Below are 17,609 nucleotides of genomic sequence, written 5' to 3'. Positions count from 1 at the left end.
AGATGTTCAGTGACACTGGCGTTTTGGAGCCATCTGGCTGGCCTGTGCTGCAGTGTTGATAATAATCTGTTTAGCTGAGTGCAGCAGCCAGGCATTCAGGGCTAAAGCTCCTCTCCCTTCTGCGAGCATGAAATACATGTGTGTGCGAGCTTGTTCTCTTGCACTTGAGAGTAGAGTGTAGTTGGCGTGGACATCTGAATCTGGCTGCATGTTCAACACCCCATCATGCCTGTCTCCACAACCAACCCCAAAACTTCCAACCTTTTGCAGCATTTCTGCAGTTGAGGCCAGATTTCCCACAAATCAAAGCAACAGCTGGGGCTCCTGCAGTGATATGGTAAGCCTAGGCTTCAGAGATGGAGGTGTATGGATAACAGTAAGGGACTGCCCATTCCTCTACCCCCCCTCCCCCCCTCTCTCTCTATTCATCCCTCCCCCCGGATCAGCTCAAGCAGGAGTTCAGCAAGATCACCATCTGTACACATCACTGACATATGGACAACTACTGGGGAACTAACAGGAGTGTGGTTGAGAGAGTAGAAGAAAAAAACTAAAGGAGCCAAACAGAAATATTGGTGCTTTAAATTCCACTATTAATTTTCTGATTGTCAAGAGTTCTAAATGTCACGGCAGTGTATGGACACTGTTGGTATGCATACAGTATGCATTTGTGTGATGTTAAAGCATCTCAGTCTGTTTCTGCTCCATAGACAACTGGCAGCACCTGGCAGACACACCACATACATCTTCACCTTCTCTATATCCTCCTCACAGTCTCTTTCTGTGTGGCCTAACCTTCCCACACCCTCCACTCATTACACTAAGTGTGTGTGCATTTCAAAGCTAGACAGGAAGAAATATGCCCAGGGCAAGGTTGTGTTGACATTTACCATAGCTGTCTACATTTTTGCCTTTTGCTTGACTTTGTAGATATTTATGACTTAAGGTATTTGTTATGAAAATGGTACACAGAAAGACAAGTTTGTGTGTGTGTTAAAGTGTGTATACCTGTCCGGGGTACGTCTCTTGCCATGCTCATTGAGTTCCAGCATGATCTCAGAGGAGTCCAGGGGAGAGCTGGCATTGGCATCCAGCAGCAACTGTTCGTGCTGAGCCAGATACTGTGCTGGGGTCTGCTTAGCAATCCGAGCACAGTGAAGCAGCTCCCTCTGCAGGAGGGGCAAGTTAGCCTACCAGACAGAAAGAGAGAAAGAAAATGTGGTTGAGAAAGAAAAGCTTTTCTTTTTATAAACACGAACACAAATCACCAGGATCTGTAGGGCTGGTTTGGTGCCACTGGACCATTAACAAAATCTGGTTAGTGAAGCTCGTTGACCCAGTTCTTTCTGATCAAGCTGGTTAGCTAAAGTATAGCTAGTTAAGCTAGTTAATAAGTGTGTTGGGGATACGGACTGGTTTATGCTGTTTAGTCCTAGTTTGGTAGTAATCTAGTTTATGGTTTGAGATTGACATTATTGTTTATGGTGAATGCTGACCAGAATGGCTTTCTGCATGAGCTGGTTAATAAAGTAAGTCTTGATGGTTAAGCAAGTTAAGATTCCTGGTGGGGGAAATCATTAGATTATGCAGGTTAGTCTAATTGGTTTAATACTAAGATGGTTAATATAGTGAATTCTGTGTTTTTTTCTGAAGCTGGTTAACCAAAGAATTCTAGCAGTTTAGGTTAGTTAGTCTGGTGGTGACATCAGCATCCCAAGCTGGAGAACAGTATTTAAAACACAGCATATTCTGATGACCAGCTATGTTGGTCTTTTAACAGACTTTGTGTTCAGAGAGAGAGAAAGAAAGAGGATGAGATAAAACAGACACTTTCTTTGGCCCACCATGTGTTTGAGCCTTGCTGAGGTCTGCAGGAGAACTCCGCTGCTTCTCTCTCTCCCTTGCTTGCTTGCTTGTTGTCTTTTTCTCTCTGGCTGTCAGTATAACACTACACAGCTGGCTGATGATACAGATGTGTAACATCAACACTCTGCAGGCCTTTGACAGCAGCCTGTGTGCAATTGCTGGGTGCCATGTACCACAGTGCTCTGCTTTGAATAAAACACTCACACTATGAGATATGTCTTGTGTAGTCTATACCTCACAAGCACGCGCACAAGCATAGTGGAAGATGGGGGGTGGGGGGCCTCCATGGCAACTTTCCTCACCAAACATTTTCTTATTCCGTTCTGTGGTCAATGGATATATAATTTCTCTACACCAAGTTGTATTATATATATATATATATATATATATATATATATATATATATATATATATATATATATATATAGCAGCACCCATCTTGGGACTGACAGTTTAAATCTGTGTTATCACTGCATGTACTGTATTTCATTGCAGTTGTAAAGTTGTATGTTTACCAGACACAGAGATGACATCTGTATGTCTGTGTATTCACATGTGTGTTAGGGATGTGTTGACATTGATACAGTGAGTAACAATGCAGCATATTTTTTGTTACTCAGTATTTTGTAATTAAATATGCAGTCAATTATGTTTTTGTGTGCATCAATGCATAATCATTTGAGAAAGAATTACAATGCACCAGAGAATCTGTGTATGTGTCTGAGCCCCGGATCTATGCGATGTCTGAGGACAGAAAGGGATCAGCATAAAAACAACAGCAGCAGAGCAACGGAAAGCTTTGCTGCTTATAGCACCGACTGCAACATCTGTCAGGAAATCTTCTTTGGCCCACACCACTCCTCTCTACTCTGGGTAAACACAAGTGTGCCAATTTTAATGAATCGCAAATGATGGCCATATGGAGCACTAGATCAGCCCAGCCACAGCAGAGCGTGGGGGTTGGAAGGGACAGAGGATGTACAGAAACATGTACAGAAAACCATGTATCCGGGGTCAGGGAAATGCAGAGTGAGTCTGATTATGTGTTTGCCAATTCTATCTACCTTCTTTTTGTTTGTCACTTTGCCTGTCTGTCTCAAAGTCCCACTACCCTCCTCCTCCATCCCTTCCCATATGGTGCACCATAAGGAAGAGCTCCTCATACAGATACAGAAAGACTTTTAGGAACTACGGCGGAGTAGTCCGCTTCAGACAGCACATCCACAGACTGTTCACCCACTGTCTGATGCATATTGCATAAAAATGGCAAGAGATTTTCAGAAGGCAACTTGATTGCCTGGTTTTATGAGGCAGATTGCATGCATTTTTATCAGTCTGCAGGGAAACAAAATTCCCTGGCTGTTACAAAGAGCACTTCCAAAGACAAACTCTGGATTGCTGGACAAAGTTTGAATGGTTCATGCTCTCAAATCTTTGATGATATGCAAGAGTTTTGTTTGTTATTAGAAAGTAAACAAAATATCATTAAGTGTACCTGTATATTCCACTATTCTCTCAGAGTTGTATGTGATTTACCTACTCCTAGGTTAGGTCGGTTGCTTTATAGTTAACCAGTTGGCCCCTTCCTTACTAAGTGGACAATTCTCAGCCAGAACACAATGAAATGTGGACCCAGCTTTATCCAAATATTTAAAAGTCTGGCTATACAAGATTACTGGCAGAAGAACTCTGTCTGTATGAGATGAATGTGTTTGTGGCTGTTCGTACCTTGAGAAATGGAATGACAAAGGGACGCAGAGGAAAGTTTGTGGCTTCCTGAAGTTTGGAGTGGAACTCTTCAATAGTTAGAGTTGAGTTCTGATAAGACAGAAATAGAAAACAATTTTACACCCAGTGGAGAACAGAACTGGAGACAGCACATACAGTTAATGATAAAGAGAGCCATCAGACACTCACCACTAGCCCCAGCACCAGGCTGCGTACACGTTCTCCAATCTCGGGCGAGATGTCGTTGCCAAACTGCTGCAGTGTGGTGAGAAAACGCTTAAGCTTACAGAGCTGTCGGGCTCCACAGGCAGGGGGAAGCTGCTGGGTGGGCAGAGAAGCAGTAGAGGAGGTGGCCGGTCCATTGCTGAAGCCGTTGGGGGTCGAGGGAGCTCCATTTAGCGCTGTGGGAGAGTGGCTGCTCCCGTTCAGCACTGAGGAAAGAGAGCCACTGTTTGTTTTAGCATCATTTAAGTCACGGCAGACTCCTTTGCTTTCATTTTTCTTCATCTCAGTCCTAGGAAGCACCCTCCAGGAAGATCCAACATAGCACGAAGAGGGCACATGCATTCTGAGAACGGTCAAAAAACAAACTGAAACCACAGATACACTATGACAGTAACGCAGCACATTGTTCTGTACTCTTCATTTTATCCCCTACGTTGAACAAACACAACGTGAATGGGACCATCAGCAACCTCTCACTATCTCTCCCTATGACATACACACATGCTGCCCACCCGGTCTATTGCTCCCCACTGCTCACCCACTCACTCACTCACTCACTCACTAAGACACAACTATAAGAGGAACGTGTTAAAGATGTCCCAAAAATAGCCCCCTGGTCCGTGTTACTTTTATTCCAACAGCAGGTGTGTGTCTAAATCAGGCTGTGCACATGTCCACCAGCTGAGAGCAGATTTGCAGCTTTCCGAGTTCAGGCTGCCCTATCGACACTTCTACTCCATCTCCACTTCTGCATCTCATCCCTGCACTCTTTCCTCTTCCTTCTGATGGTCGAGTGGTTCTTTGGTTCCTTCTCCCTAAGAGTAGGCCTTATATCTTATATTACCTGCGGCCGAAGCCATGACCACAGATAAACAATCATTATGTGAGCAGTGAACACAGCATGAGGGCTTAGAGTTACAGACCATATTCCTCTGGGACATTGGGAAGCATGTGATGTGTGTGCAAACACAACTCGGAGTGTAGCTTTCCTTCAGGTTTGGAAGCATATTCACACTGCTGGGTGTGTGAGTGTGTGCATGGCTTCATGTTGCAGAACACACTCACAGAGTCTTTCATTTCGCTTGTGCCCCTTTTTTATCTCGCCATTCCAAGCCGGACACATGTGGGTTTACCATGTGACCCCCACACTTGTGTTCTGGTTTTAGAGTGGCGAGCAGGCTACGCTACGACCCATGGAACAGGTGAAACAACAAGGCCCGTCATTGCTATATAGGGTAACGAGATCTGCCAAGCCCCGCCGAGCCTGATGCTGCCTGCGAATCCCTCCGTGTGCAGTAAACAAATCTCTTGCTGTGTATCCTAAGCACTCACACACCCAGACAATGGCTCAACCTATCATACACAAACACTCTCAAACACTCTTGGTCATGTTACAAGTACATTCTGTGCTATAAGAATACTCTGAACATGACTATAACTACTGTTGATCTAATAGAGACTCCTTTAAATTATTTTATGTTCTGGCAGTGCTCTAATAACATGTTTATGAACATGTTTATTAAGTGTACTGTCCCATTGAACATTTTAATGTGCATTCTTGTGGTGGTGGTGGTGGTGGTGGTGATTAAGTTATCTCCAATGTGTTATTAGTAGCTACCTATAAAAATCACCATTCGCACATACACTTGACACATCACAATTGTCAGTCCTAAAGTGTTATGAATGCAGAAAGTTCAAAAAACAAAAATGTTTGCACTATAAGATAACTTACTTGTTGTAGGTGTGAATGATGCATTGCGATTGACTGCCTGACTGACAGCTGGGGGTGGAGGTGGCATTGTGGGCGGAGTTGACCTGGGCTGGGTTTTGACATCAGCAGGTGAATCTGGCATCGTTCCAGCCTTCTGTCCTGTGCTACCTGCAGATGACATAAAACAGTTTTATTCTTTTAGCGTTTTGCCATTATATATAAAAGTAGTGAGATAGACAGGCAGTGATGAGAACAACAACATGTACATTCAAACCCTTATCACCCTGTAAAGTGCCATGGCTAAATGTGTCTGAAATCTGCTAAGTGCCAAGCCAAAGCTCTGGCCAATACTTATTTCTACTCTGCACACACATGAAAGTTACATGCCACTTCAAAAAACATCATCATTTACACACACATATTTTCTTTCTCACTCACCTAGATAAATCATGCGTCATTCATTCTTTCATCAGCAGTTCCCTCTAATGAGTCGTTCAGACAGACTTATAATATTTCATAGTAGTAAATCTGTGCAGTCTCCGCTGATAGAGATAAAGTGTGGCTTTGGCAGATTGAGGCAGAGAGTAAATGTCACTGCTGTTGGAAACATCCAGTCACACCTGTTCTCCTACTCAGCTGCTGCTGACGGGACCCCTCTGCCCACCACCCCATCACCCTGACATCCACATCAATGTCCTCCACCCCACACCCGCTCCCCCGCCTGTTGTCCACTCTTGTGCGCCGGATGGACAGGCTCTTGACAGCCAGTGACAAGTGCAGCTGGATCTGCTGCTGTCCATCACAGTGCTGAACACTTCAACAAGGCTGTGTACACACCGACCCTCATCTGTGTTCCGCTGAGGGACCAAACATGGCAAGTCTTCCTCACTCTTGTCTGCCTGGCCTGCATTGGTCATGTGATAATCCTTTTGTCTAACCAGCTCCCTAACCATAGTGGCACATGCTGATCTCCCAGTTCTATCTTCACATGTAAAGTAGCACACTCATCGCTGTCAATCATGTGATGGAAATGTAGTTCATCAGAGTTCATGCTTTCTCTTCAGTGTCAAAGTGAAACTGTCCCAACAAATGCCAGCAAACACCAAATTACAACAGCTGAATTAGGCAGGTTATGTATATGTCAGTGCTGATAAGATATAATATGTGTATGTGTGCTCCAGGTATTCGTTACATTGTGTCCTACCAAATGTCCCCACAAGGATAATAAAACCTGAAATTAAACAAATTATTATTATTTTTTATATATATAAAAATCACACATTTTCAGCAAGGGTTAGGGGATAGAATGTAAAGTTCGTACAGTATAAAGTTCTGTTGTCTATGGAAAGTCCACATAAAACACAAAAACCTAAAGTGTATGTGTGTGTTTATGTTTGAAAGCACAGATATTTCAAAAGAAGTACTATCAGATGATACTGAGATTAGCACACAGCAACACTGGTGACAGCTCACATTTGCTACTTCTCAACATTGTCTGTCACCAAGAAGGACAGTTCAGATACCACAAACACAGAGGAAAGAACTTCAATGCTCATTTATTTATTCTAGAGTCCATAATATTGTACAAAGAGCTGATAAATGTATAAAACTTGTCTGTGGTATTTTTTTTTTTTTTGATTGATTGATTGATTGTTTAATTACTGTATAATGATGTATCTATATGTTACTGTATGATTTCAAGTCTTTGCTATGTTGAAAATGTTATATGCTTATGACTAATTCATATAATTCAATAAATGTATTTTATGTGTAAATCTGTAATTCTTTTCTCTTGAAAAATAATTTCCAAATTTATATACTTTGGTATTTACTGAGTACTTTATGGTATTTCAGAAAACAGTGGAATTTGCACATCCAAAAAACATAATATTACATGATGTATATTCCAAAAACCATGGCAAATGTAAACCAAGGCAAATGTTGTTAGCATTGGTTAACTAAATGCACAAAAGTAAACAATAAACGTATGCAGGTTTCACCTATATGTTGCTATGTGTTTGAGAGGCTGCACAGCAGCATGTGTTGAGCAGCAGGCTCTCTGACAGGCGCCTGCTGTCACTCACTGTGGATCAGTTGTCCTTACTTCTCTCCACTGTCACCTTCAGTTCTATAGACCTCCCGAAAAATAAGCACAACACCCTGACTGTATGCCGGGGCCACCAGCCCAGGCCATGTTCGGAGAAAAGCTCCCACCGCCTGGCCGAGATGTCATGTGCAAAAATAACTAAACGTACAGGGTCACAGCCAAACTACTAACAGCCAGATAATTGGTGCTCGACCTTAGAGGGATGACAGCTGCAGGAGGGTGACAAGGTATGAGGCTGGTCTGTGGGTAAGGGGCCACCTCGGCACATGGTACATTCTAAAGGGTCCTGAAGAGCACAGCATTTCTGCTGATTTTGTATTTTCCTGATCCTTTATTATATACCGATTTCTAAACAGGCAAGTCATAATGGCAGTTAATTATAACATATTTGATGTTTACAGTATGCTGCCTTTAAGTAGACTAAACAAAAATTTAAAGACCGAACTTTTGAGGACTTGAAGGCTGTATTAATTTATTCAATACCTGTAACGAATGGGAAATAAGACCAATTACATTTCATGATACCTAGTGCACTGTGACAGAAATAGAATTTGTGCAAACAACAAAATTTTATTATTGCATTTGCAGCTGGTAAGGACCACAGTTTCTTTTAAAATGCACAAGACAGAATTTATAGTTTATTGTTTTACTCAGAAAAATTGGAATTTGTTAAATGATATGGGAGCTTTGGTTTGGGGTTATTTCAATCACCAACATTTGAGACAAAGAAATTGTCTTGAAACAATAATAAAGAATGATACATGTAGAACATTATATGAACAATATAATTACATTAAAATAGCAATAACAATAAATATGTGCAAACAGGGGATGTGAAAAGAGAAATTAGCTCTTAATTCTCATTTAAAGATTGACTGGTGCCCCAGGGCAATAAACATAACAAGGTATTAGGACTAATGCCATGCTGACCAAAATAGGCACTAGCTGGCCTGCCATGCGGGGCTAACAGTGCACTGCTCTGTGCATCACTGTCCTGGTCATTGCCAAATGTAGACAGGTAGAGAGAGATCTTGCTTAGGCCACAAGCACTGCCTGTCCATCTGTCACTCAGTCCAGCAGCTTGCAGCCTCAGAGGGGCCATTAAACAAAGAACAGGCCAGCAAGCATTTACACAGACACAAATCAGTCACACATGACCTGAGGTAATGTTAATGTTAGCATTCAATAGGTGTCAGACAATATGTTACATATTGTATATATATATATATATCTACCAATGTCAATATCTAGTGAGCGGGGTGGTCAATGGCTGATACAGTACTGAGATATATATCTGAGGGGTTATAAGAAGAAAGTCATTTCAGTGATTTGATGTTAATTTAGGCTTGAAAAGATGAATAACATCCCTTCCCTCCCAGGGCTTCTGGTTTAAAACTTCCTGACAGAAAAACAGGCCATAATCACTCCTTTTAATTTGCTCTTAGTGGAGAACACATGGTAATTCCTGCATGCACTCTCAGGGGATTGTGGAAGTTGCCATGACCTGACTGCAGTGGCATGAAGGGGACTGAGTATTAGACAGAGGGGCTGTCAAATATAAGTAAACACAAGGGGAGAGAGGCAAGTCTGCCATGCTCTGCCTGTATCCACTGTGGGATTACACATATCTGATTAATCTGACCAGCTAAAGGACACCGTAGGACACACACAGACACACACACCGGCCACTGGATTTCACTTTTAATACATTAGAGGGTCCATGTATGAGCCCCTTCTGTGACCATCTGTGCTTCCACCCCCCCACCCCCCCCCCCCCCCCACAAAAAAAAAAAAAAATACTTGGATAAGATGCTAACTGAAAAGAAGATTCAAATTTATGACAGCTTTATCATCTGTAAAAGCAATACACTGAATTGCTCAAAACTTTGTATCCACTTATAGCAAAGAAAAATCTATTTTTGTTATCTCAGTTGTTTCTCCAAGACTGACTTGAGTCTAAGAGATAGTAATAGAGAAACAGAGAGTGATTTTCCTTGAAATAAGAACTTTAATTTAATACATTTATTGGTAATTTTCTGTTTATTTTTAGATTTATGGTTCTATTTACTCAAGACTTTACCAGATCTAGAAGGCCTACATTTTTCCATCAAATGCCTACTTTATATATATATTTTTTTGTTGTAAGCCGTAACCTTTTATTTATATTTTAGAAATGCGTTTTAGACAAAGTAGACTTTCTTTTACAAGAAACATCTGAGATAAATTTATATTTAAATCAAACGACTGAGAACTTAATTTAGACCTATAAAGAAAGCTTCTGAGGGAGAAAATCCTGTGGGTACTGTCTTGACTTAAAAAAAAAAGCATACACATACAGTCAATCATATTTCTATGAGATGGAGGAACCATACTGAGAGATCAATAAGCCAAATAGAACTAGCTCACAGTGCAATGCACTTTTAACAGACCTCCCACAGATGTGTGATTTGATCCTCAATGATGTGATTCTGTAATGATGTTAAAGCATTCTCTTTGGGCTTTTGCCTTGGCCATATGCTTGATATCTGAAAGAAAACACACACTTATAGGACAGCTAAAGCTAACCTTGTCCATCTGCTTTTGTGTGCTATAATCAGTTTGAAAAAGCACACCACAAAAGTGCTCCAGTTTGTAATTCTGAAGCTTTTTTGGAGTCTTTTGAGATCATTTGCTTTCAGTAAAAGGTCCAAACACACAAGAATCCATCATATAATGACAAGCTCAGAATTCCGGTTTCTGTGATTTGCTCTTTTTAGAGTTTGTGAGATGTGAAGGGTTCTATTTAGCTATACTTAGCTAGAAGTTAGTTAAATCTGACAAAACATCTCTTTGGGGATATCTAGGGATATCCTCAAATATAAAATAATTCATAAAGTAATGTTTTGTGTTTATATAAGGGAAAGATGCAAATGTATAGACCTATAAGGCACAAAGTTCTCTTTTAGGGACAGGATTGTGGGCTAGGTTGGTGTGTTGTCAAAATAATCAGATTTATATAAATACAACAGATGTCTATATGACCTCATTTAGATATCTAGGTACATGCATGTGTGTGAGACATGATTCCTTGCTCACACAGGCACTTGTTTCGACAATGGGTCTGTACTAAGCTACCTTTCACTCAAACACAATGAAAAGCCCCTTGAGGTAACCCTCTCTCTCTCTTCACATGGCTTCTTTTCCCTGTCCCTGTATCTATCCCCCTCCTCTCCACCCCTCTGTAATTCCCCCAGTCTCTAGGAATGCTCTTGTTTTTAATATCTCCCAGCTGCTCTGGCTCTGTGCCCGACCGCCTGCCTTCCCACATCTGCTCCCCATCAGGCCGCTGCCGAGTCCACACAAACAGAGGCCTCTCATCAAAACAGCAGGATTACAGCGCTCGACCCCTGGCCAGCACTTCAAGACCTGTCCATCCGCCATCCCTCTCCCCTGCCATCCCACCATCTCTCCTCATCATCACCCAAAGCTCCTCAGTTGACCCCTGGACTGGAGCCCACGTTCAAAAAATTTATGGTGAAGAAACAGACATTGCCACAAGATTTGGATCTGACTGGACAATAGGGTCTTTCGCAATGCTTTAGTTCCAGAACTAAATGTACAGAACTAAAGTACTGGGATGATTTTGCCCATACTGTGTCCCAGTACCATTTAAAGGGTTGCATTCACACCATCAGTGTGTACTAGGACGTGACTGGTAAGCTGGTCGACAGTGATGTCATTTGTGCGCTGCATTCAACAATGAAAACAAAGAAGAACAATGTTAACAACAGGAGGATGGAGGAAGCTGTGATCGGAGATATGTTTTTGTTGTGTCTTGCGGGTTTCACAATAATGGACATGGAGTGTTGACGTATACGTAAAGCGATTGAAATAACGTAAAGCAGGACTAAGAATCTCCAACGACAACTGGCATTGCTATATTTACTACAAGTGCCTGCACTTCAGCGTCTGTATATTTATCACTGTTCGTCATACTTGCTAAATAAGTTGACACAATGTTTACAGTATTTTACATAGCGTTTTAAATCATGGTGCGTGAGGGTGTTTTCTAACGCATCTGGCCAATCAATGTCTACTTACGTCACGTGTAGTACCAGTTGTGCTGGTTAGACCCTGCTCCGGAGCAGGCGCTAATTTGGTTCTCGAAAAAGGCAGTCTGGTACTAAAATCGCACCCAGTTCCTGCGGTGCGAAAATGTCCAAAAGTGGGTAGTTCCACAATTAGTTCTGGTACTATGAAAAGGTTCCTGCAGTGCGAAAGGCCCTAATGTCCCAAGACAGACATGAGTCTGCCCCTAAAGATGCCTTTGTAGGAGCCAGTGTGAACTAGTGTGGGAACTAGTATGGGAGGTAAGTAACTAGATCTATTTGATCTAGTTACTCAACTGGATCTTAATAATTTTCGTCATCAGGAGGGCTTGCGGATAGCCGCACACCCAGTCCGCATACAGGCAATATTTTTGAGACAGCATGGACAGTACACGTACAACAGCACATGCACGAGGTGAATGTTGAGACAGAGTTTAAGTAAAGTAGGTGATACTGCGCATGTGTCAAGCTCATCTGTCCGCACTCATCCGTGGTTGAGTATACTTTGAAAGATGAGCGGACACGGCTGTGCGCAAGACAGAACGGAACACAGAAACTGAAGTATACCCGGGCCTTTAGAAAGTCAATTTGTCCATATCTGATTGGCCAGCATCATGTGGTCTCCACACTGGACAAGAGAGTTTATCTTTTACTTATTTACAACTCATTTACTCATAATACAATAAAAACAGGGTGAAAGAGCACACACACACTCTCTGTGAGGCTAAGCAGGCGTCTTCAGCTGAGAAAATATATCTTGAGAAAACAAACATTCAGATGGCAATAAGCGCATATTTAGTCAAAAGCTGAACAGACCCCTGGGCACTGAGACTCTGTATATGTGTGTGTGAGAGAGATATGTCCAGCATGTACGTGTGTGTGGGAAAGAATGTTAGGGTCACCATAAATGGTGCATGTTTAACCACAGTACAATTGTGTTAAAGAGTGTAAAGACACATTCTCTTATCGCAGTTCCAAAAAGATCCAGAAAGCGGTAAGAGGGTAATATTTCAACTCAGCTCGACTATAACACTTTATGAACAGACGAAAGGAAACATGTTTATTGACAGATCATTTTCCACTCAAACACACTTTCAAAAGAGTTTACCTTGATTTAGCCAAGAAGGATGAGTTCCCGGGTTGACATCCTTGCAACTTTACTGGGAGAAAGACATAGTTCTTCTAACCCTAAAATTAACCATAAATATTTTTCCCTGTTTCCTATCTTTTCCTATCCTTGAAGTCACAGCAATATGCTACATCTGGAGAGAGCTATCCATTAGCATTCCCAGTGGCAGAATGGTTAATTATGGCATCTACTAGCAGGGGTTAATCGCTTAAGCTAACCTGCCAAACCTTGACCCCATTGGCCAACATGGATGTTGATTCAGGAACCTACCTGGCAAAGTCATGGTCTACTTCAGAAGGTGTTTTCCTTTTGTGTACAGTATAGCTGAAAGACCATAATAACCATCCTGAATATTGCTAGTAAAACTCTACCAGCATTATCTTTTTTGGCAAGCTGATTAAGGAAGTATTGCCGGTCAGGCAAAAAAAACATGGGGTGCAAGCATCTCATGCTATGGAGCAGCAAACAAAACACAAACTAGCATAGCTAGAGGTCTCTCTTTTTCTCTCATACTCACTTGAATATTATTGTGATTATTAATAAAATTGTACTGAAGTATCTGTGCCATCTTTTCTGGAAAGCCCAGCACTACCCCAAAAGGCAAAAGAGAAAAAAAAACTTCCTTTTCAGATTTCTCCCAATGGCTGCTAATAAAATCCAGATGTTGCTGAGCTGCTCTCTACCCTACTCCCTCCTATCCTCTCCTCAGCTGCCTGGCCTTAGCCATTCCTAAATAAAGGAAAGTATTTGTGACATTCAGCCGAGCCGGGACGTGCCAAGAACAACTCCCCAGCTCGGCCCATATGGAGTGTGTTAGGACAGCACTGGGCACCAGTCGAGTGTATGGCCACTTCTGCAGGAATATGGAACACGCAGGCACATAAGGAGGTGCTTGTTGTTTAGGTTAATGTAAGAGGTCTGAGTTTTTTAGTGGGTGTTTTAAAGTGCAGAAATCTGTCTGTTTTACAGTCCAAGACAACATTCTGAGGCTCATGTCCCTCCACCCTTCTGTGGACTTGTTGCGTTTGTAGTTGTTTCCTGTGCTGCCTGCAGTAACCGTTGTGCTTGAGGCGGAGGCAGTGTGTTCACAGTGTGTCGCTGTTCTGAGCTCACACACCTGGACATCAATAACTTGTCACACACACATAGGAACGTCCTCAGCTCAGGCACCTGGGGACCAAGAGTACTGCCAGCATACAGCCATCGCCAACACATCTGTCAACTGATATTCAAATAGACAGAGAAATATAAAGCGAGAGGGGAAAGCTAAGACACCCAAGAAAAAGTAAATGTGTAATAGAAGCGGAAGAAAGTGAAAGACTGTATGGATGTGACATACAGCAACTTCTGACCGTCAATTAATTTTTCTGTCTTCACTGACAGTGACAAAATCACAGCCAAACAAACCATGTTTGACATTTAAGTGTAATGGAATATTGAGCCAGTAAGATGTCACTATGGGCAAAATGTTCTGTCGAACATTGCTCGTCACAGTGGTTAAATGACATGCACTTTAACACCAATCGACAGAAGGGACTGCAACCAGCAATGAGGTTTCAGTGGGTCTGTGGACAAACTGTAGAATCTCACTAGACTAAAATCCCACTCTTTGTAACTGTACATTCAACATCAAATATCTTCTGATTGTCTATTATTGTGTCAAATTGTGGAGCAGTTTTGTGGATGAATTGCTTGATACTGTAAACTAAGCTATAGGAAATAACATAAAGATACACAAAATAATGAAACAATTTTGTTCTTCTGGGAGAGTCATAATTCTAATGACTGTTTTATTGGTGCTTGAAAAGAAATAATAAGACATGCTTGTTCTTCAGCCCTACAAGAACGATCAGTATGTAACTATTACAATTTTCCCATCAAGGCTGATAAATAGTTATAATAGGTACGCTTTCCCTAAACCCATGTATTATTTTAATAGTGGGGGAAAAAAGACAAAATGATCTATGGAAGGAATCTGTTTGCTCTCCGCACTCCCACAACCAAGCTCCCCAATCAAAACACCTGCAGCTTCACCCAACACCAATTAGCTCATCAAGCTTTTAATTACTCTGTTAATTGCATACAGGCAGCGTGAGGGGCGGCTGGGGAATTAGACACAGAAGCCCTCCAGAGGACCCGCCTTGACAATCCTAACAAACAAAGAGGACACGTGCCAAGCAAAACACACAGGGCCTGTACACACACACACACACACACACACACACACACACACACACACACACACACACACACACACACACACACACACACCACAGATCCCCTGCTCACATGACTGGAAGAAAAACAAGAGTGGCTATAATGCCATTCCACCATGCTCACCATCTGTTACTGCGCTAGAAGTGATGTCACATCCTGAAACATGGATGACTATTACCTGGGAGAAGGATGAAAATGTAAATGAGCACAAAGAGTGCTTGGGTGCATTTCTGCTGGTCAGTGTTTCTCATCTACAGCAATATAATGTGAATAATATTGTACCATAGTTCTCAAAGGATTTTTACAGTAAAAAAATACCAAGGCAACAGACAGCATATACAATACAGTATGCAATGTGCTAGTATTGCATTCTAAAATATTTCTATTTCACAGTCCTGGTATAAGTCAGGCTCTAGATCTACTGAGACGGCACACACAACTAACATACTCTATTCCTCTTCCTTTCTTCATCCTAATTCCCTGACTAGTTTGACTTGTTCTTTCTCTCTCCTCCTCTCTCTCTCTCCCTGTCCCTTATATCCTCTGAGAAATCAGCAGAAGTGTTTGGCTGAGGAGGCGTATCCAGGAAATAGTGGCAGGCCCTGACTTCCTGTGTGACAGGTGCACGATGCGGGGCCTGACAGCTGCTGTCTCTCCACAGCATTCACTCTCTCTCTCTCCCTCTCTCTATCTTTCTCTTAGGCTATGGCCAGCTGTAGCCTAGTACTGCTCTTGTTTGCTTTGGCTCTTGCGTCATTACAGCCTGCTGATTTATGGAGCACAAAAGACTAAAACCTGCCCAACTCACACACATGCAAAAACACATAAATACACACACACACACACACACACACACACACACACACACACACACACACACACACACACACACACACACACACACACACACACACACACACACACATATAATCCATATATTTATTAATGTTCTCTTTTTCGATGAAATGAAGATGAAGTAGTTCATTGGTACAGTGATCCCCAAGGATGTTACTTTGACATATGGTTTTGAATAATTACCATTTTGATACATTATGGTACCCAAGCCTTTTCAATTTGAAATCTTTCTCTCTTTCAGTGATTACACAAACATTATTATTATTTTTAGTTAACATTTCTGTCTTTTCGTTCTTATTTGACGTTGCCTTAAAGTCACTGTTTATCTATAGCCTTCGTAAAGGTTACACCCGCTTTATACCATATCTACATTTCAATTAAATTTAGGTTTTAAATTATTAAAAATTATTTATAGTACAAATACAAGTGACAAATACAAAATAATAGAATTTTATCAAATCTAATCAAATAAACAAAACATTGCAGCATAAAAAAGTGGCAATTTAAAATAAAAAATAAAGGAAATAAACTAAGGAAATAACATTTATAAGACAAAACAGTCAAAAATATAAATGTAAAATATATAAATATAAATGATCATAAAATAAGTATCTGTTCAAAAACCTAGTGAGTTGCCTATATAGGCAGCATTTAAAGGCTCTCTGGAATTGACTACATATGCCTAATAACAATAAAGAACATTAATTCACTTTCCTTGTCTTTCTCTGTGTCCAGAGTGGGATTAATTCCGCTTTCGGCATTCTTTTTCATCCCTCTTAATAGACACTTTCAATACTATAAAATCTCTGCAGGAATTTGTGTTCATTTCCATATAGGAACATCCTCTAAAAAGTATCCTCCCCTCCTCCATCTAGAACATTCTGGTATCAACAAAAATGTTTCTTCCAATTCCATTCGCTTTGAAAATGTTCCTTTTTTTTGTATGGAAATTAAACCTCCTTCTGGTGGATCCCTGGTTGTGGAACAATAACTTATCAGAGGAGGCCCCTGCTTTAGATTAAGGTCTTCGTAATAGACTGGAGCTGCAGTGAAATTCAGCTCAAACCCATTTCAAGAATGACAGGATAGTCCAGTGCTCTGCTTCTGTTTCCATGAGATAACGGCTGCTTTAATTTGTGCAAATACGCTACATTGTACGTCTCCCAGCCCCAATCCAGCCCAGAGCCCCTTCTCAATACTTTAACATCATTGTGAGGAGAATTGTATGTGTGTGTGAGGGCTTAATAACTGAACTTCATCTGTAGTTACCACTCAGAACTAAGATAACTTACTGGCTGAGGGCGAGAGAGGGAGTAAGGAACTAGTTTTATCACAGACAGGAGCGGTAAAATTAACTTCCACACTGTTTGATTAATAAACCTCTCTACCAGCAGGGATTACTCCAGCTGGTCCCCTATCTCTCAGCAATACTTCCGCTGGCAACTTATCCTTATATCCTCCAATTTTTTTTCCAAGCATCTTATTTAGTAAGAGTTTGCTTATCATCCAAACAAAACAAACCAACTCCGTGGGAGCCATTTCTCAAAGAGGTTTACAATGTCCCATATTTGATCAGATCAGATCAGATCTGTTTTTTGTTTTTTTTTTATAGAGAAATGAGGATCCAGCAATCTAGCGACATCAACCTGAGCAGTCTCTCTTTTCTTTGAGAAGTGTGTATCA

At 41.4% G+C, this 17,609-nt stretch overlaps 1 protein-coding gene across 6 annotated transcripts in view; it reads right to left on the bottom strand.

The window, feature by feature from the left end:
- LOC109059213 (protein CBFA2T3-like) overlaps nucleotides 1–17,609 on the bottom strand; it is a 47,851-nt gene that overhangs the window by 11,332 nt on the left and 18,910 nt on the right. For all 6 annotated transcript variants that reach the window (XM_042760947.1, XM_042760948.1, XM_042760951.1 and 3 more), the window contains exons 2-5: nucleotides 5,552–5,698; nucleotides 3,784–4,025; nucleotides 3,595–3,684; nucleotides 1,009–1,190 (exon numbers count right to left, since the gene is read on the bottom strand). In XM_042760947.1, the coding sequence (XP_042616881.1) occupies nucleotides 1,009–1,190; nucleotides 3,595–3,684; nucleotides 3,784–4,025; nucleotides 5,552–5,698 (661 nt within the window). The remainder of the gene's footprint in view (nucleotides 1–1,008; nucleotides 1,191–3,594; nucleotides 3,685–3,783; nucleotides 4,026–5,551; nucleotides 5,699–17,609) is intronic.

The sequence above is a fragment of the Cyprinus carpio genome, chromosome A7, assembly GCF_018340385.1.
Source record: "Cyprinus carpio isolate SPL01 chromosome A7, ASM1834038v1, whole genome shotgun sequence".
Lineage (NCBI taxonomy): Eukaryota > Metazoa > Chordata > Actinopteri > Cypriniformes > Cyprinidae > Cyprinus > Cyprinus carpio.
The sequence above is the reverse complement of the archived record's forward strand: the minus strand, read 5'-3'. Positions and strand labels throughout refer to the sequence as shown.